The sequence below is a fragment of the Natator depressus genome, chromosome 12, assembly GCF_965152275.1.
Source record: "Natator depressus isolate rNatDep1 chromosome 12, rNatDep2.hap1, whole genome shotgun sequence".
In the NCBI taxonomy this organism is placed as follows: Eukaryota; Metazoa; Chordata; order Testudines; family Cheloniidae; genus Natator; species Natator depressus.
Window position 1 is genome coordinate 7245963 of NC_134245.1, and position 20038 is coordinate 7266000.

General features: G+C 44.3%; 1 protein-coding gene across 1 annotated transcript; it reads left to right on the forward strand.

The window, feature by feature from the left end:
* Positions 1-23: 23 nt before the first annotated feature.
* On the forward strand, positions 24-19524 carry CIAPIN1 (cytokine induced apoptosis inhibitor 1). The gene is made up of 9 exons (XM_074968511.1): positions 24-81; positions 12192-12358; positions 13189-13341; positions 14345-14421; positions 14865-15033; positions 15862-15935; positions 16216-16331; positions 17387-17459; positions 18227-19524. The coding sequence occupies exons 2-9, from the start codon at positions 12202-12204 to the stop codon at positions 18335-18337; spliced, it is 930 nt and encodes a 309-aa protein (XP_074824612.1). The 5' UTR covers positions 24-81; positions 12192-12201; the 3' UTR covers positions 18338-19524.
* Positions 19525-20038: the final 514 nt, after the last annotated feature.

Sequence of the window (20038 nt, forward strand, 5' to 3'; positions counted from 1 at the left end):
GGGCGGCGGGCGCGGGCCGATGACGGGCCGGGGAAGGCCGGGCCGGGCGGCGCAGGCGGGCGGCGCGGCCGCGGCGGAGAGGTGAGCGGGGCGGTGGGGAGCCGGGGCAGCCCCTGTGGGTCTCCCCCTTCGCTCGGAGATAGCTTGGGGGGGCCTTCCCCTCCCCCTCCTCCTCCTCCTCCTCCTCCTCCAGTGAGTCCTTTGGGGGCCCCCTTCCCCCTCTGTTCCCCTCCCCCCAGTGACTCCTTTGGGGGCCCCCTTCCCCTGCTCTGTTCCCCTCCCCACCAGTGACTCCTTTGGGGGCCCCCTCTGTTCCCCTCCCCCTATTCCCTCTCTCTTCCCCTCCCCCCAGTGACTCCTTTGGGCCCCCTCTCTCTTCCCCTCCCCCCAGTGACTCCTTTGGGGGCCCCCTTACCCCTCTGTCCCCTCCCCCTATTCCCTCTCTGTTCCCCTCCCCCCCGTCCTTTCCCCCCCAGTGATTCCTTTGGGGGTCCCCTCCCCTCCTCCTATTCCCTCTCTTTGTTCCCCTTCCCCCAGTGACTCCTTTGGGCCCCCTCTCTCTTCCCCTCCCCCCAGTGACTCCTTTGGGGGCCCCCTTACCCTCTGTCCCCTCCCCCTATTCCCTCTCTGTTCCCCGCCCCCCCGTCCTTTCCCCCCCAGTGATTCCTTTGGGGGTCCCCTCCCCTCCTCCTATTCCCTCTCTTTGTTCCCCTTCCCCCAGTGACTCCTTTGGGGGTCCCCTCCTCTCCCCCATTCCCTCTCTTTGTCCTTTCCCAACAGTGACTCCTTTGGGCACCTTCTCCCTGTTCCCTCTCTCTGTCCCCTGCCCCAGTGATGCCTTTGGGGCCCTCCCCCCTTGAGCCCTGCTGGGCTGCGAATACCTTCATTCAGGGGCAATGGATGGCTATGGCATCCTGCCACCCCTAGAGTCAGGGGGAGCGACATTCCTTGTCCCTCTTCTCTTGCATGAGGGCACCTTCTCACCTGGGCATTGCCTGGCATGAGGGCTTTCCCCCTCCCCTCAGCTAGCAGCCTGGTGTGAGTCATTGCCTGGTGCTAGGCTGATCTTCCTTAGTCATATCTTGCTTGCTGGTGCAGGGCCTTCAGTGTGATCTTGTCCTCTCCAACTTAATTATCTTTGGGGAGAGACCCTTTTTATTCTCATTTCTCCTCCATTGTTCTGCCACCGGCATTACACTGGTATTAGTTTGATGCTGCTTCCCATCTGTTTCTTCTCCTGGTGTGTGTCTGTAGGATACCAGCATACCACGCCTGCTCTCACTGCAGCATCTCCACCTTAATATGCTCCTAGGCCAATGCTCCCTTCTTTACCCCCATTGTATAACATCATGATTAACAGCTGCCATGCCCTGGTTATGTGGGCAGAGGCTGGATGACTGCCTAGGACAACAAAAGCTAAAAACTAAGGCTGTCAAGCAATTTAAAAAATTGTGATTAATCACGCGATTAAAAAATTAATGGTGACAATCACACTGTTAAACAATAATAGAATACATTTATTTAAATTTTTTTGGACATTTTCTACATTTTCAAATATATTGATTTCAATTACAACACAGAATACAAAGTGTACAGTGCTCACTTTATATTTTTTTATTAAAAATATTTGCACTGTAAAAACAAGAGAAATAGTATTTTTCAATTCCCCCATTACAAATAGGGTGCAATCTCTTTATCATGAACGTTGAACTTACAAATGTAGAATTATGTACAAAAAATAACTGCATTCAAAAATAAAACAGTGTAAAGCTTTAGAGCAGGGGTCGGCAACCTTTCAGAAGTGGTGTGCCGAGTCTTCATTTATTCACTTTAATTTAAGGTTTCGCATGCCAGTAATACATGTTAACGTTTTTTAGAAGGTCTCTCTCTATAAGTCTATATATTATATAACTAAACTATTGTCGTATGTAAAGTTAACAAGGTTTTCAAAATGTTTAAGTCATTTAAAATTAAATTAAAATGCTGATCTTACGCCACTGGCCCGCTCAGCCCACTGCCAGCCTGGGGTTCGTTCACCTAGGCCAGCAGCAGGCTGAGCGGGGCCTGCGGCCGTGTCATAAATATAAAGGGAAGGGTAAACCCCTTTAAAATCCCTCCTGGCCAGAGGAAAAATCCTCTCACCTGTAAGGGGTTAAGAAGCTAAAGGTAACCTCGCTGGCACCTGACCAAAATGACCAATGAGGAGACAAGATACTTTCAAAAGCTGGGAGGAGGGAGAAAAACAAAGGGTCTGTGTCTGTCTCTATGCTGCTTTTGCCGGGGATAGACCAGGAATGGAATCTTAGAACTTTAGTAAGTAATCTACCTAGGTATGTGTTAGATTATGATTTCTTTAAATGGCTGAGAAAAGAACTATCCTGAATAGAATGACTATTTCTGTCTGTGTGTCTTTTTTGTAACTTAAGGTTTTGCCTAGTGGGATTCTCTATGTTTTGAATCTAATTACCCTGGAAGGTATCTACCATCCTGATTTTACAGAGGGGATTTCTTTACTTCTATTAAAAGTACTCTTGTAAGAAAACTGAATGCTTTTTCATTGTTCTCAGATCCAAGGGTTTGGGTCTGTGGTCACCTATGCAAATTGGTGAGGATTTTTATCAAACCTTCCCCAGGAAGTGGGGTGCAAGGGTTGGGAGGATTTTGGGGGGAAAGACATGTCCAAACTACATTTCCCAGTAAACCCAGTTAGAGTTTGGTGGTGGCAGTGGAGATCCAGGGACAAAGGATAAAATTAATTTGTACCTTGGGGAAGTTTTAACCTAAGCTGGTGAAAGTAAGCTTAGGAGGTTTTCATGCAGGTCCCCACATCTGTACACTAGAGTTCAGAGTGGGGGAGGAACCTTGACAGGCCGGGACCCCGGCTGGCAAGGGGCTGGCAGCCAGAACCCCAGACTGGCGGTGGGCTGAGCGGGGCTGGCGGCCGGGACCCCAGACTGGCAGTGAGCTGAGCGGCTCAGTCTGCTGCCATTCAGCCCGCTGCCAGCCTGGGGTTCAGTCCGCCGGCTCCTGCCAACCAGGGTCCCGGCTGCCAGCCCTGCTCAGCCCACTGCCGGTCTGGGATCCCAGTCCTGCCCACATAGAGTGGGTACCTACCTTCTCCCTGGTTCTAGCCCATTCTCTTCCTCTCTCTCTGCACTGAGCTGAGGGTGGGAGTGCACTGAGCACAGGGCTGGGGGTAAAGGAGCAGGCTGGGGGTTGGGGTGCAGGTCTGGCCAGTAGCTAGAATGAGGGAGGGGGGTCAGGTTGGGGCAAGAGGTTTGGGTGTGGAGTGCTTACCTGGGCAGCTCCCATTTGGTGTGAGGGGTGCAGGTGGGAATGTGGGAGGGTGCAGGAGCTCCTGTTTGGTGCTCAGGGTGGGGCTGGGTATGTGTGGGGGGTGCAAGAGTCAGGACACGGAGTGTGTGGAGGGTGCAGGAGTCAGGGCTGGGGTCGTGGGGTGGTGCAGGGGTCAGGGCAGGAGGCTGGGGTGTGAGGGGAGTGCAGGGGTCAGGGCAGAGGGCTGGGTGTGTGTGGGGGGGGGTGCAGGGCTCAGGGCAGGGGGCTGGGGTGTTGGGGGGATATAAGGGTCAGGGCAGAGGGCTGGAGTCGTGGGGGTGCTCCCAGCCCCTTGCTCAGAGCGGCTTACCGCAGGGGGCTGGAGGGGATATGCCCTGATTCCAGTCCCCTTTCCCAAGGCCCCGTCCCCACCTCTTCTCCGCCTCCTCCCTGGAGCAGCGGTGTGCTGCGGCTCCACTTCTCCCCCTCCCGTGCAAGGGCCATCAGCTGATCGTGGGCAGGGAGAGGAGGAGGGGCAGGAACTCAGCACACTGGGGGAAGAAGCGGGGGAGGGGGGAGCTTGCCTGCCCTGCAGCAGCCGGCCGGATCAAGCTTCTTCATCCTGCTTGGGGGGTGGGGGGGGGATTTTTAATGGCATGCTGCTTCCTGCCGGGGTCCCTGCCTGGTTCGGCAGTGGGCTGAGTGGGGCCGGTGGCTGGGACCCGGCAGGCAGCAGCGTACCATTAAAAATCGGCTCGCGTGCCGTCTTTGGCACGCGTGCCATAGGTTGCCGACCCCTGCTTTAGAGCCTACCTGTTCACTCAGTCCTACTTCAGCCAATCACTCAGACAAACAAGTTAGATTACAATTTGCAGGAGATAATGCTGCCTGCTTCTTGTTTACAATGTGACCTGAAGGTTACAATGTGACCTGATAGTGAGAAAAGACGTTTGCATGGCACTCTTGGTAGTCGGCATCGCAAGACATGCTTTGGCCACCATTCCAGAGGACATGCGTCCTTGCTGATGATGGGTTCTGTTCGATAATGATCGAAAGCAGAGCGGACATGTTCATTTTCATCATCTGAGTCAGATGCCACTAGCAGAAGGTTGATTTTCTTTTTTGATGGTTCAGGTTCTGTAGTTTCTGCATCTGAATGTTGCTCTTTCAAGACTTTTGAAAGCATGCTCCACACCTTGTCCCACAGATTTTGGACAACATTTCAGATTCTTAAACCTTGATTTCTAGTTTTAGAAATCTCACATTGGTACCTTCTTTGTGTTTTGTCAAATCTGCTGTGAAAGTGTTCTTAAAATGAACATGTGCTGGGTCATCATCCGAGACTGCTATAACATGAAATATATGGCAGAATGTGGGTAAAACAGAGCAGGAGACGTACAATTCTCCCCCAAGGAGTTCAGTCACAAATTTAATTAATGCTTTTTTTTTTTTAATGAACATCATCAACATGGAAGCATGTCCTCTGGAATGGTGGCCAAAGCATAAAGGGGCATGCAAATGTTTAACATATCTGAAGTGTAAATACTTTGCAGTGCTGGCTACAAAAGTGCCATGCGAATGCCTGTTCTCACTTTCAGGTGACCTTGTAAATAATTGGGCAGTATTATCTTCCGTAAATGTAAACAAACTTGTTTGTCTTAGCGATTGGTTGAACAAGAAGTAGGACTGAGTGGACTTGTAGGCTTTGAAGTTTTACATTGTTTTGTTTTTGAGTGGTTATGTAACAAAAAAAAAATCTATATTTGTAAGTTACACTGTCATGATAAAGAGATTGCACTACAGTACTTGTATGAGGTCAATTGAAAAATACTGTTTCTTTTATCATTTTTACAGTGCAAATATTTGTAATAAAAATAATGTAAAGTGGGAACTGTACACTTTGTATTCTGTGTTGTAATAGAAATCAACATATTTGAAAATGTAGAAAAAATTCTTAAAATATTTAATACATTTCAATTGATATTATATTGTTTAACAGTACGATTAATCACGATAAAAAATTAATCATTAACTCAATTTTTTGAGTTAATTGCATGAGTTAACTGCAGTTAATCGACAGCCCTTCTGAAAACCTTATTGCACTTGGCATTGGAGATCTGATTCTTGGGTATTTTTTGACTTGCTACCTCTACTGCCGTTGACTGTCTGAATTGCTCTGAAGCACCTAAGAAATCATGTTCCTTTGATTTGCCGGCATGCTTCTCCCATCTCTCCCCTCCACCCCCAGATATCTGGAAGCCTTATTAAAGGCCTCCTCCCACTCTGTCTGTATTTGTAGAAAGAAGTGTGGCTTGGGCAACTTAATTGCTGATGGGGGGCTATTTTATTGTTGTGGGAAGGAGTTTTTCTGTGTTTTGTTTGAACGTTTCCAAGTGCCAGATCTATTACCAACTTGAAACAATTTTGTGTGGTGAACTGTGGGCATGTCCCACTTTCTCAGGTGCTGTAATCTTTATTAATCATCTCTCTTTCCCTGAGTGTAATGTTGCCTCCTTAGTTTGAAAGAGAAGCACAGGAGCGAGAGGTGTGTTCGCCTCTTGCTAATTGCTGACATAACCGGCATTCATATAATAAAACTTTAAGTTTAGTATTGCGTAATGTGGATAATAAAAAGAAAGCTTCAAAGAAAGCTGTGCTGCTCCCAGTGGATTTCTCTCAGCAGTCCTTCTGACGTGTAGTCAGAGAGTAAGTTTTAGGTTGGTAAGAAAAGGTAGCTTAAGATCAAAGGTTTTGTGCATCTGTCTGAAGTAGAGGTAAAAACTGAACAGAGACTCGGTGAATAAAGAAGCTTTTTGGGAAGAGCGGTGTCCCAAGACCTGTTTTCTGGCATGGAATTTCTGTGGCTAGTGCCACAAAATACAGAGTCTCCCTGTAGTGTCTGTCCTGTTGATGTGCATGTGTGACTCCTATACATGTTGTTTGCTCATCAGACTCTCAGAGAAGGAATAACGCCAGTAACTTCTCCACCGACCAGATCTTCCCGGTTTTCTGAGTGAACTGGAAAATTTCCAGCATCCCTCGAGAAAATGGTTTTATTCCCAATTACACTAATACCTGCTTTTGCATCCCAGCTGTGAAACTGCTCCATGTGGCTGTTTCCTAATCCCTGTAAGCAGTTGCCTGGCTCTGCTCCTCCAAGAGGTTTAATCCTCCCTTTCCTGTGTTCTTGTTAACAAGATCTGCATGGGGGAACGTACTTAAAATGCTCACCAACAGCAGTAATAGCTTGGAGCACTGCAGTGATGCTTAGTTCTAGGCCACTGGGAGCTCCATGGTTTGATACTCCACATTATTGTGCTCTAGGAAATTTAATTTGGAATTCTGTGGTGTATGTGTAAGGGTTTGTGAAAAATGGAACTTTGTTTAGGTTGTGACTGATGCAAAACTATAGTATTTAAAGTGAAATCCTCTATCTGCAGCATGGGCAAAAGCAGTCCAGAACACTCTGCTTTGCTCTGCTAATATGCTTCTTCCTAGTTTAGAGAGCCCCCCAGAAGGGATGAGAACACAGTCTAGTGTCCGTCCATTCCTTGGCCTCTCTTCTGAGGTTGCTTAAAATGGTGACCATTGTGGCAGTGGTTTTGGTGTTGCATATACATGTCTGCTAGGAATTGAACTGAGACTACTAATTGATTTCACAAAGGTTACCAAAGAGTCACTACTTAGCAGTGACTTTGCTCACTACTTACCTGAGTTGGATTTGATCCACAGAGAATACGGCTGCGTCTACACTACCAGCTAGGGGTGTGATCCCGTGCTCATATAAACATACTTGCGTTAGCTCTTATCTGACCTAGCATGCTAAAAATAGTAGGGGTGACTGTGGTAGGCACAATGGCATGTGCTAGCTGCCCTGAGTACAAACCTGCCCAAACCCCATGGGTGGTACAGACTCTGGGGGGGCTAGCGTGAGCTGCTACTGCCCATGTTATTGCAGCTGCACTACTGTGTTTAGCACGCTACTTGAGATGAGAGCTAGCACGAGTTTGGGAATCACACCCATCTCTTACAGATGTAGCCTGAGGCTAATTCTACCGTACTACAGTGCCTGTGTCCGCATAGCCCCCTAGTATAGACGCAGTGTACACCGACAGAGTTTTTGTGCCGGTGTGGGAACACCACCTCTGCGAACAACAAGGCATCTACTCTGGGGATTCACACCCCTGACTGCCAGTTACGCCAGTATAATTGTTCTTAAATGTAGACCATGCCTTTACAATAAGAAATCTTTCACCTCAATTATAAGTCCCATGCTTCTGTAATTCTTGAAATAATGAATTCTGATATAATTTTATAGTAACCTCCCTAAGTGATTTTAACATGCTTCAGTAATAGAGACTTTTTCAAAGTTGGATGGATTAGAACCCATATATGAAAATATTAACGAAAAGTGGACCTTTAATTTTCACCTGATTTTAGTTACATCTAAATGTTTCAACTTATTTTTCCAGGAAAAAAAGAAAGGGCAGGCCTCCAGTTTGAACACATACAAGTGACTCAAGCCTATGAGATGAAAGTTAAAGTGCATTACTCGCATATGTGCCCAGGCTCAGTTGAATGAGGACAACAATGCAATGAATTTTGGGAAGATGGAGAAATGATTCTCCTCCAGAAGTTTTATGTAGAAATCTAGGGAAACTGCTTTGAACTCTTCTCCGTAAAGAGGGAAGGTTCATAAATGTGTTGCATATTTCAATATGTGTAACTCAGCTGCCTTGACTCAGGGAAGGTGAGCAGTGCACCTGTGTGTCCAGCTTTCACTGACTGCTGAAGCATTCCTCAGTTGTTGGAGGTTTGTAGCTTTGCTGCTCTTTAAATTCGGGATTCTTTTCTTGCCCATTTTTGGGAGGGAACAATCTTGAGTTCAGAGACCAGTTGATTGAAATGTATGTGAGACTGAGATAAGACCCAAGAAGTAGGGTAGAGCGCTTTCCACCCTGAATTGTCGTCCTGTGGCCGCCTATCTGAGATGCCTGGTGTAACGCAGCAGAAACCTTATTGTAACTGAAAAGAACCTTCCATTTTTGTTGTAAAGGCAAATGACCAGCCATCTTTTGTACTTTTACTGGTTTTGACATAGTCAAATGTTTGGTTGTCACATCCCCCAGGGTACAAGCTGGACTGTGGAATCTGTGCCCCCTTAACTCTCTAGCTCAGGATACCTCTCACACTGCTCTGCTAGTGAAAAGTAGCCCCTCCAGGCATTGCTCACGCACAGCCATTAGCGTGTGAAAACACACCCAACAAAGTTACATGAGTGGATGGGAGAGCATTCATGAACTGTATACAGGGAGACACCTGCAAATCCCCCCAGCCTTGCACCCCAGAAATGTGCATCTTACACAGCTCAAGACCCCCTTGGACAGTGCAAGCTCATAAGTCCATCATTTTATCAAAGAAATGTATATGCACCAGCCCTTGTTAACCTGAGCAGATTCCCCAGCCACACCAGTCGAAGCTCAATGGTTTAGATAAAATATTAAAACAAGTTTATTAAGTATAGAAAGATAGATTTTAAGTGATTATAAATGATAGAGTGGTAAAAAGTCAGAATTGGTTACAAAAAGAAATAAAATGATAAAATCGCAATCTAATTCTTAAACTTTACCAAGCTAAATAAAATTTGAAGCAAGGAACTTTCTTACCCCACCAAATGCTGCAGGTAGTTCATAGTTCACAGTTCTTAGTTTGCAGGCTGGATCCCCCTACAGCCTGGGACCACTCGTCTAGTTCAGTGATGCTTCGTTGTAGAGCCCTGCATGGATACAAAATTTGTATCAGCATCCAATCCACAAAAATGGTCCACAGATATCTGCAGATTTGCAGGTCTCTACTTCTTTGTCTTTCAAACAATCTTGCTCTGTGAGTAGAGATGGGAGAGTGGAGAGGTAATGAGGAAGCCATTGTCTTATTTTATACCCGCCTCCTCTCTTTCAGGTTGACCCCCAGCTGGGGTGCAGGTGACCAACAGTCTGTTGTGTACTTGAGATTTGAATTGTCCCTCTATGCAACGTATATTTCTTGTTTCCCTTCCCCCTGGCTGGATGTTAGACACTCCTTTGTGTCTGAAGAGCTCGTCTGTGGGCATTCTCCAGAGTTATAACATACTTCAGTAACATCATACAGTAAAACTTATAACTAGGGCTGTTGATTAATTGCAGTTAACTCACGCGATTAACTCAAAAAAATTAATTGCAATTAAAAAAAGTAATCGCGATTAATCATCCTGTTAAACAATAGAATACCAATTGAAATTTATTACATATTTTGGATATTTTTCTACATTTTCAAATATATTGATTTCTTTTACAACACAGAATACAAAGTATACAGTGCTCACTTTATATTATTATTTCTTCTTACAAATATTTGCACTGTAAAAATGATAAACAAAAGAAACAGTATTTTTCAATTCACCTCATACAAGTACTGTCGTGTAATTTCTCTATCCTGAAAAGTGTAACTTACAAATGTAGAGGGTTTTTTTTGTTACATAACTGTACTCAAAAGGAAAACAATGTAAAACTTTAGAGCCTACACATCCACTCAGTCCTACTTCTTGTTCAGGCAATCGCTAAGACAAAACAAGTTTGTTTACATTTACGGAAGATACTGCTGCCTACTTCTTATTTATAATGTCACCTGAAAGTGAGAACAGGCATTCGCTTGGCACTTTTGTAGCTGACACTACAAGGTATTTACCTGCCAGATATGCTAAACCTTCGTATGCCCCTTCATGCTTCGGCCACCATTCCAGAGGACATGCTTCCATGCTGATGATGCTAGTTTAAAAAAAAAAAAAGCATTAATTAAATTTGTGACTAAATTCCTTGGGGGAGAATTGCATGTCTCCTGTTCTCTTTTACCCACATTCTGCCATGTATTTCATGTTCTAGCAGTCTCGGATGACGACCCAGCACATGTTTATTTTAAGAACGCTTTCACAGCAGATTTGACAAAACGCAAAGAAGGTACCAATGTGAGATTTCTAAAAATAGCTACAGCATTCAACTCAAGGTTTAAGAATCTGAAGTGTTGTCCAAAATCTGAGAGGGACAAGGTGCGGAGCATGCTTTCAGAAGTCTTAAAAGAGCAACACTCAGATGCGGAAACTACAGAACCCGAACCACCAAAAAAGAAAATCAGCTTTCTGCTGGTGGCATCTGACTCAGATGATGAAAATGAACATGTGTTAGTCCGCTCTTCTTTGGGTAGTTATCGAGTAGAACCTGTCATCGGCATGGATGCATGTCCTCTGGAATGGTGGTTGAAGCATGAAGGGATATATGAATCTTTACCATATCTGGCACGTAAATATCTTGTGACGCCGGCTACAACAGTGCCATGCAAATGCCTGTTCTCGCTTTCAGGTGACATTGTAAACAAGAAACGGGCAGCATTAACTCCTGCAAATGTAAACAAACTTGTTTGAGCGATTGGCTGAAGTAGGACTGGTGGACTTGTAGGCGCTAAAGTTTCGCATTGTTTTATTTTTGAATGCAGTTTTTTTTGTATATAATTCTGCATTTGTAAGCTCAACTTTCATGATAAAGAGATTGCAGTACAGTACTTGTATTAGGTGAATTGAAAAATACTATTTTGTTTTTTACTGTGCAAATATTTGTAATCAAAAATAAATATAGTGAGCACTGTACACTTTGTATTCTGTGTTGTAATTGAAATCAATATATTTGAAAATGGAGAAAACATCCAAAAATATTTATATAAATACTATTCTATTATTGTTTAACAATGCGATTAATTGCGATTAATTTTTTAACCACTTGACAGCCCTACTTATAACTTTACACATAGGGAGCATCTTAGAGACTAAAATTTATTTGAGCATAAGATACATCCGATGATGTGAGCTGTACCTCACGAAAACTTATGCTCAAATAAATTTGTTAGTCTCTAAGGTGCCACAAGTACTCCTTTTCTTTCTTTTTTTTTTTTTTTTTTTGCGAATACAGACTAACACGGCTGCTACTCTGAAACTTTACACATAGTGTCACTACACATATTTCCATAAGATAGTGATGCTCAGTAGATTATGAATTTTCAAATGGTACCTCACAAGGCATACTTTGTACAACATATGACCGTATAAAAGTGGTGACTATGGGTTTACAGGATGTTAAATGGGGTACAGTGTGTCCCAGTGGTACAATAGGCAAGGCTAATGTAACACTAATTTTAAAATTGGAGGTATTTAAGGAATGAGAAGAAAATATGGTGAGTTAAGCAATCTCTGAGTGTAGTAAACCGGTTCCTAATTAGTAATAGTTCCACCTGCTGAAAACAACTAGAGAAGTGGTTGTCAAGTTGTTACACATTGTGGGCCGCAGGACAGGATTTCTCAAACTTTCATTATTGCTGCCCTCACTATACTTGAGTTTCCCCAAATGTGAGCACTTCTTCAAAAAAGAAATGTCAGGAGGAGAGCAAAGGGCCTTAATTTGGATGATTGGGGATGCTGAAACTAAGATGTATGTTCTCCTCATGTACAAGGGGAATATATTAACTACTTCTTTGCTGGGTCACTGTCACAAGCAGAAGTGGCTGCTGAGCGCTTAATATTGCCTATTCATTTCTATTTTGGGATTATATAATCCCATCTTTCCCACTTCCCTTTAACTTGGTTTGCACTGCGCCAGGCAGATCCTCCTGGAGGAAGCAAGCATCACAACTTGAGAGAAACTGAATTATACTCTTAGACAGAGAGATGGTATTTCTTCATGCTATGTTAACATGCAGATATGGGAACTCTGTTTTCAGTGCCCAAGGAATTATCCTAATTCTTAAGAGGGTAACCCTCTGGATTAAGTGAAAATCCACTTTCTTCATGGTGGCCTTGGCACTGATTTCTTCCTTTCTCAATCTGGCACTTTCAGGTCCAGCGATATGGCAGCGTATGGAATCTCAGTTGGCCAGCGTGTGGCAGTGATCTGGGATAGCTCCTCACCTGTTGAAGGACTGAAGAATCTGGTGGCTAAGATTCAGGCATTGGTGGGACCTGAGAGCCGCGTATCCGTGGAAAATATTGACCAACTGTCCCATTGTAAGAATGGGGATCTAATTTTTACCACACTTTTTTTTTTTTTTTTTTTTGCTCTGTGGGTATGTTAATGGATGTGAGCTAGCATTTTCCTTGATTTGTAACCTAGGGCATCTTTAAATATAAAGGTAGAAATCCTTTTGTGACTTCTACTGCTAGTAGTATACATGAAAGCTATACACCCTAGTCATGTTTGTTTCATCACTGATGATTGTTAATGGATAAGGCTAAGATTTTGTCGTGATATTTTTAGTAAAAGTCAGGGGCAGGTCATGGGCAAGAATGAAAAATTCACTGAAGCCTGTGACCTGACCCTGACTTTTACTAAAAATATCCATGATAAAATGTGAAGGGACTGGGCAGCTGCGGGCTGGCTCAGAGCTCCAGGGCCCCCACCACCCGTGGCGGAGGGGAGCTACAGGATCCCCCTGCTCCCTCCCCAGCAGCAGGGAGCTGTGGGGTCCCCCTGCCCTGCCATGGGGGCTGGGAAGCTGCGGGGATCCCCCTGAACCCCCTCCCCCTTGCGGCAGCTGGGAGCTGTAGGGGTTCTCCTGCCCACAGCAGTTGGGAGCTTGAGGGCAGCAGACATACCTCACAGCTCCCTACCACTGCGAGAGGCAGCAGGACCCTGCAGCTCCCAGCCACCAGGCCTGAAGTCACGGAAGTCTTTGGAAGTCACGGATTCTGTGACTTCCATGACAAAATCGTAGCCTTATTAGTGGACGCCGTGTGGTATGATTGTCACGTGCCTGTGTACGAAGGAGATCAGAGAGGGGATAGCTGGTAAGATACACTTGTCTGTTTTTTCTCTCTTCATCTTTCCTTCTTTTCAGCGGCTCATGCGGAGTCCAGCTTTGATGTGGTTCTGTCAGGCATGGTACCAGGCAGCATGACACTGCACAGTGCAGAGGTGCTGGCAGAAATAGCTCGGATACTCAAGCCAGGGGGTCGTGTCCTTCTGAAAGAACCAGTGGCTGCACAAATAGGTAAGAGCGAGTCTGCTATGTTCTTGCCCCTGGATCTGAGGCAACCAAACATACTTTCATGGAGGATTAGGCCAAAGCTAAAGGGCCAAGAGCTGTGAATGTTAGTCAACGTAAAGAGTAGTCCTGTTGCTGTGATTCATTAACGTAAGCAGCAAGATGTGATCTTGTGTCTGAGCTTATCACTGTCATGGTAGAATCTCTGCTGATGACCATCTTGTATCAAAAATGTAAGAGCAGAGAAAGACTGACTCTTGTAAGCATACTGCTATGATTAGCGGATGCACAGAGCTGATGCTAGAGTTTGTAGTGACTTAAGTCAGGTTTTTGGGCCTCTGTGAAAGTAAAATTAGGTTATGAGCTGTTAGTGGCTGGGACCATCTTTTACTCTGTAGCACAACAGGGCTTGGATCTTGACTGGGGCCGTTAGGTACTTGCATATTCTAAAAAAGATAAAGTGAAGTTTAGGAGAGAGAGAGTGCATCTTGTACTATCACAATTTACAAACAATGTGAATGGAGCCTTTCTAGTAGGTAATGCCAACTACCCAATGGAAAACAGGTGGGCCAAAGCTGTTAATTAAATCAGTCGGTGTAAGACCTGATGCCTTTTGGAATGAGCTCTTTAATGTATATTTCTGAACTTCATACTTTTTAGGACTTTATATTTTTGAGGACTTCCATGAGCCTGTCAAAGTGGGAGCTCCCATTTTTCTCTTTAGTAGGTGGAGATGATTTTTTTTCTTGGATGCTGGAGAATCCTTCGTGATCTTAATGTATTTGTCAAAGAGCATAATTTTGAACTAATTAATAGTCTCAGAGTTGAAGAGCCTGTTTGAATGGCTGATTTCCCAGATGTGCCCAGAGTGATTAGGAAAGAAACATGTAAACAAAGGGATTAGCTGGAATGCTGCCTTCTAAAGCACTGCCAGTCCTTTCACATTAGAAGCAACACATCTAGTTCTTAATAATGAGCTTTGTTTTGCCTTCCCTGTCATGTTTCCCAGGTAACAACAGCAGAATCAAGACAGCAGCCAGGCTCCCCACGGCTCTGACGCTTTCCGGACTGGTGGAAGTCAAGGAGGTATGTGTATATGCACTAACTACCTCCTGAGAGCACCCATTTCAGGACTGTATAATGTAGAGTAGAGGCTTCCAAAAGGGATGCTCGTTATTCACCGTATTGCCATGTTAGTGTGCCTTTAAATATGCAACAGCACAACCAGCAATGAAAACTGTGCTTTTACTACTGCATGAATAAGAGTTTTCTTTGCAATTTAAAAAAAAAAAAATCCGTTTATCTTCAAAGGAATAGTGGCAGTAAGCTGTGTAATATCACCAGCTGTGCAAGCGCCAGAACCGTGATCCACTTTGTGCAAGCTGGGAGAATGAGCCAGTTTGAAGTATAATGCAACATCATGGGATAGAGGCGAAACCCTTCTCTGTATGGTATGATGTTACCACACAGGGCATTGGAATATGGCAGTTCTGTACAAGGATTAACACTCACTGTGTCTTGCATTCCAGCTGCAGAAGGAGCCTTTGACCCCTGAGGAGACCCAGTCAGTCCAAGAGCATCTGAGTTACCAAGGCAATGACCTTTTGTCTGTTCAAATGGAAGGCAAGAAACCCAACTTTGAAGTGGGATCCTCAAGTCAGCTCAAACTTTCCTTTGCTAAGAAGTCTGCTTCATCAGGTAAGAGCGAAGAGAAGCCTGGTATATGTGCTGGGAGCGTATGAACTCCTTACGTTGTACAATGGAGAGCATAATAATTTTGAATGCTTAATGAAAACATGGTTCTCTATAATCTTGGTTAACAACCATTTTGTATCTGTTGGAAGCTTCCATTTCTGTTTCAAAGGTTAACTGCAAAGCAAAGGAGGAGGGAAACCTGTGCCCTTTCCTGTTGCTTTGTAATGCATACAGAGAGCTGCATAAAGGATTTTCTATAGGTTTTGTTTTGTTTTTAACCTTATTAGAAACACCATTACTACCCAGTCCCTTCCTTCCTTTGTGCAAATGGGTCTATGCAAGATCTTTGAAGGATATGAATGGCGATTAGATTACTGGAGCTGCCTTGGCTCCCAGCATCAATGCCTGCTCTAATGTCAGCTAACTATTTCACTGCATTTCAAACAAAACAAGAAATAAAAGGGGTGATCATATTATGAAGAGATGCAGCGTCTATAAATGACATTTCGTTTTGGTATCAAAAATGGGTGGACCGGGGAGGATATTGTCACTTCTTTTTTTCATAACTGACCTTTGATGAAGGATGAGGAGAAGTGGACAGAGGATTCCTTGCACAAATCAGGTTTGAAGATGGATTTGAACGAGAGAGCCGGTGGTTGGCTTCTGAGAACAGTGAGAGTGTTCCACAGGCAGGGTACAGTATGATAAAAGGCACTGCTGCGCAGGGAGTGAGTTTTTCAAGAGTGATATTGGAACCATTTCCTTGCTGGGAGCAGGTCTGATTCATGCTATGTGTGATCATTGTCTATGTCTCTTTTGTTTTGGCTCCAGGCAAGCCTGCTGTGGACCCCGCTGCTGCAAAGCTGTGGACTCTCTCTGCTAATGATATGGATGATGAGGGAATGGTAAGTTCTGTTTTAGTTTTCCACACAAAACTTAGAAGTTTCATGAACTTTAACCCACAGTACTCAGTAGGGCTTTACAGAGGAGAGGGTGGAGTGAGAGCCATATGGAATAATTCCTCTAATATTACACGGTGAGAGGTTTATTGCATGGAGCATAATTCTGACACTTAGGTACAAGCTATGCCAGGTGTTGTCATTTCTTTGAATCTAACATTGGCAGTGTCCCTGTTGAGCCAATTTCCTTCATTTGTTGTTTCTTCCTCCATGTTGTCTCTTTCAGGATCTCCTGGACTCAGATGAGTTGCTAGATTCTGAGGATCTGAAGAAGCCAGATCCATCTTCCCTCAAAGCTCCATCCTGTAAGGAATTGGGTAAAAAGAAAGCCTGCAAGAACTGGTGAGTACAAGACTTGATGTATTGGTGAATGTGCTGACTTCAAATCAGATTTAACCGTTGCCCTTTAAAAAAGAGCAGGGTATGGTGCTGTTTTTCCAAAGAATTATTCATTGGTATCTTTACTTTTTTTTAACCCTTAGTGTATTTCAGTATTTAGTTTAAGAAACCCATTCAGAAATCTGTTAGCCAAGTGAATTTCCTTTCGTAGAATTTTTCAAAAATTAGATTCTAGTGCATAAATCTCCTAAATTTTGTCAAGACTTCTGTGTATTAAAATTGCAATAGTATAACTAGATAAATTTTTTAAAAATAAGCTAACCTGATTTTTAAAGAAGATTTAAACTGTTTTTAAGTGAATCTACATTAAGGGTGTATGCTGGTGTAACTAGAGTGTTTTAAAATCCGTTTACTTATATCCCAGGCGTAAATTTTCCCCTGTGAGATGAATAGTTCTCCCCCAACACACGGACTCACTTGGGGGCAACCACAGGATTCATGCAGGCTCTTTTTAAAACCACGACTCTTCCTCAGTTTTCTTCCAGAGAAATACTGCATGTAGATTTTAAAATAAGAGCTTGGTATTTGATAGCATTTCCGCATGTGCTAGGTGGAGAGAGGGAAGTTCAAGCAACTGGGACACTCGACATGGTCCCATGGGCCAGTGGTTCTCAGCCAGCGGCCCACGGGCCACTTTCAGCTGAATCGGCACACAGCTACAGCCCATGTGACATTCTCAGGGCCATACAGGTAGCATGTGGGCCACATCCTCACAATAAATATAACACACACAGAGCTGCATATGTGGCCCACAATGGTGAATAAGTTGAGAACCACGGCTATGGGCTATGACATTAGAGAGGATAATAAAGCGGGGGTGCGTGTGTGGATGTGTAAGTGACTGTGCATGCTCTAAAGCCCGTTGTGTGGAATGATACAATGCGGCTGTAATCTCGTGGGTGGAGGACCGAGGAAGAAATGTCAGAGGGTGGAGTGGGTAGAGTCAGTGGCTAACGCCATTGCAAACTGGTTTAGGATGAATCCTATTTCTTCTGCAGCACGTGTGGCCTCGCGGAGGACCTGGAGCAGGAGAAGAGAGAGAGCCTGCAGCCCAAATCTGCTTGTGGAAATGTAAATATCCTTCCCAGCTATCCTGTGGTATAGACAGACAGGGAAAGAGTGTATTCTTATCTGAGAACTAGTTTAAAAAACCAGTACTTTCTATTGAGTTACTGATTGTTCCCTATGGGTTGACTTTACTCACCAGTATTTGTGGCCTAGAAGTAATCGTTCTGTCTCTGCAGGGCTATCCGCTTTTGTAATATTTGGCTTTGATGGGTCTGTGGTAACTTCCGTTGTATTTGCAGCCACTTCTGCGCACATTCACGTCTTGTTATGATATGGATACCTCTCTAGGAAGAGCTAGACTGAAGTCTCCCCATTCCATATAGTTATGATTCTCATTCATGACCTACCTGAGCTGAATTTGAATCCATTGAGCTGCTCAATATTTACTAAGATATCTCCTCTCCCTGAAGCCACCTGTGTTCAAAGTGAAACAGGATTTTCTGAATGGTTTGGAGAAACTGAGAGCCCCAAGAGTTGGATGTTACAGCAGCTAGGCTTTAGCCCTAATCTGAAGAGACTGCCTTCTTGTGTGGTCAGGAAAAACTCATTCTTTGTTTGTTCAATTCCGGGCTACTTCAGTCCTGACCTAACCAGGTTTGTGCCGATTGCTAGAGGCTGAAAGCAGATTCTTTCGATGCTGGTTTATTCTCTGGTGGGCAGATTGTACCTCTGTGTAGGGCAGAATACTTCCCATTGGGAAGAGAACTTAAACCAGGAAACTCTGCCCTTGGTAACAAGCTGATGTTTTTGTCGCCTCTCTGTCTTGGCAGTGTTACCTGGGGGATGCATTCCGCTGTGCCAGCTGCCCCTACATGGGGATGCCAGCCTTTAAACCCGGAGAGAAGATACTCCTGGCTGAGAACAATCTTCATGATGCCTAAGAGGGGGATGTTACAGAGACACCATTGGTGCACAGCAGTTCCATAGCACACTGGCTTCAGAGCTTACATCAGCCCCTCTCCCCTCCCATCTCCTTAAATTTCCCTCTCCAGGAAATGCTTCTTTATGGGGGTGGGTTGGGACGTTGAGGGCACGTGGAGCTGATGTGAACTAAAAATGTGATCTCAATAGACTTAATTAACTTTTGGGTAATTGATCATTTGCAGTGATGTCTGGTCTCCTATCATGTACATAATACAGACTTGTTAATGGAATGTTAGGTTTTTCCGATTTATTGGCTGAAGACTGAGAGGTGCTGGCCATCAGAGTATGTGCTGTTGGCAGAAGGGGTATGTACAGTGGGAATCAGATGCCAGGCTGATCTTGTCTGAGTGTATCTGGAACCCCAGCCAATGCCTCTGAGCTCAGTTCAGACCACTCTTTGCCATATTTATTCCTGGGGAGTTAGCTTAGTTTTTGCTCAAGTCTCTTGAGATGACACCTATTTCCTGCTCTCTTTGGGGGCTTAGTTTATTAAAACATGGAGCTGGTTTGTCATTCCATGTGATGTACAAAAAGGAATTTGTGGGAACTGTTAGCAAAGAGAATCCTGTGAAAGTCCCTTGCAGAGTTTAGCAAACATGATGGTAGCAAACATTTCCAAGTATCCTGGGAAGCTGCTAGTGATAAACTTTCTCTCCTTTTCCTGCCCTCTCGCCTTCCATGAAAAGGTAAAAGCTTCGTTCAAGCAGTTTGAGAATAGTCCAGCTTGTTAGGTAGAAAGTGGATTATATATGGAGTCTCTGCCTTGCTGCCCCTTCTTCCATCCAATAAGCACTGGGAACATAAGGGTTAATGCTAGTGAATATCTTATACTAATTAAAGAGAAGATCGTTACCTACAAAGGTCTATAGCAATAACTACTGAATTATCCTAATGTTGGGGCGCTATGTGCCACCACCTCCTTCCCATCCCTGAGAGAAGTTGACCTTTGACAGTGCTTTAGTATTTATTTACCTACCCGGTGTTACAGTGGGAAAGATTTTCAGGGCTGTAGCTAACCTCCCCTCCCTGCAGCTTCGGGACAAGGGAGCCATTCCTGAGAAGTTCCCTGTTGTTCACCATGTTTATTTTCCTTCGTTTCCCACCTCACACACTCATATCAGCTCTTTTGTGTATAAAGATATCATCCTATTTAGAGCCACTTAAGTGCAGGATCCAACTTCACTTTCTTGTCATTACCCTGCACTGACTTGAAATAAACTCATGTAGTGGGTTAGGATTAAGGGCTGTTCTGTTTTTAAAGGCTGTGACCACAAATAAAGCATTTGTTAAAAATTGGTCTTGGCGGAGCTTTAAATATGGTTTAAATCTGTTCATTGACTCTCAGCTGATTCTTGTTGGCTTGGCTCTGTTCTGCCTACTGGAGCTACTTGTAAGCAGAGACACTGAGCACACCTTGGTAGTCATCCTCCTACAGTAACTGTTCCAGCAAAAATTACACACGCACATATTTCATTATACTCAGTGTAGGAAAGAATAGAATCAAGACTTCAAGAAGAAATACAAAATTTTCTTCACTGAACATCTATTCATTCATTTCAAAAGGAGGCTGTCTCATAATTTTGGGGTAGGAGGAAGAGTGAAGTCAGGTTTGCAGCTGGAGGAATACAGATAGAGAATTAGTCACCTATCAGCAGGAA

Excerpts from the sequence above, each read along its gene's own strand:
- CIAPIN1 (XM_074968511.1), top strand. The coding sequence starts at position 12,202 with ATGGCAGCGTATGGAATCTCAGTTGGCCAGCGTGTGGCAGTGATCTGG. Across the intron at positions 16,332-17,386 it reads AAGAAAGCCTGCAAGAACTG|CACGTGTGGCCTCGCGGAGG; the intron begins GTGAGTACAAGA and ends TTTCTTCTGCAG. Across the intron at positions 17,460-18,226 it reads CCAAATCTGCTTGTGGAAAT|TGTTACCTGGGGGATGCATT; the intron begins GTAAATATCCTT and ends CTGTCTTGGCAG.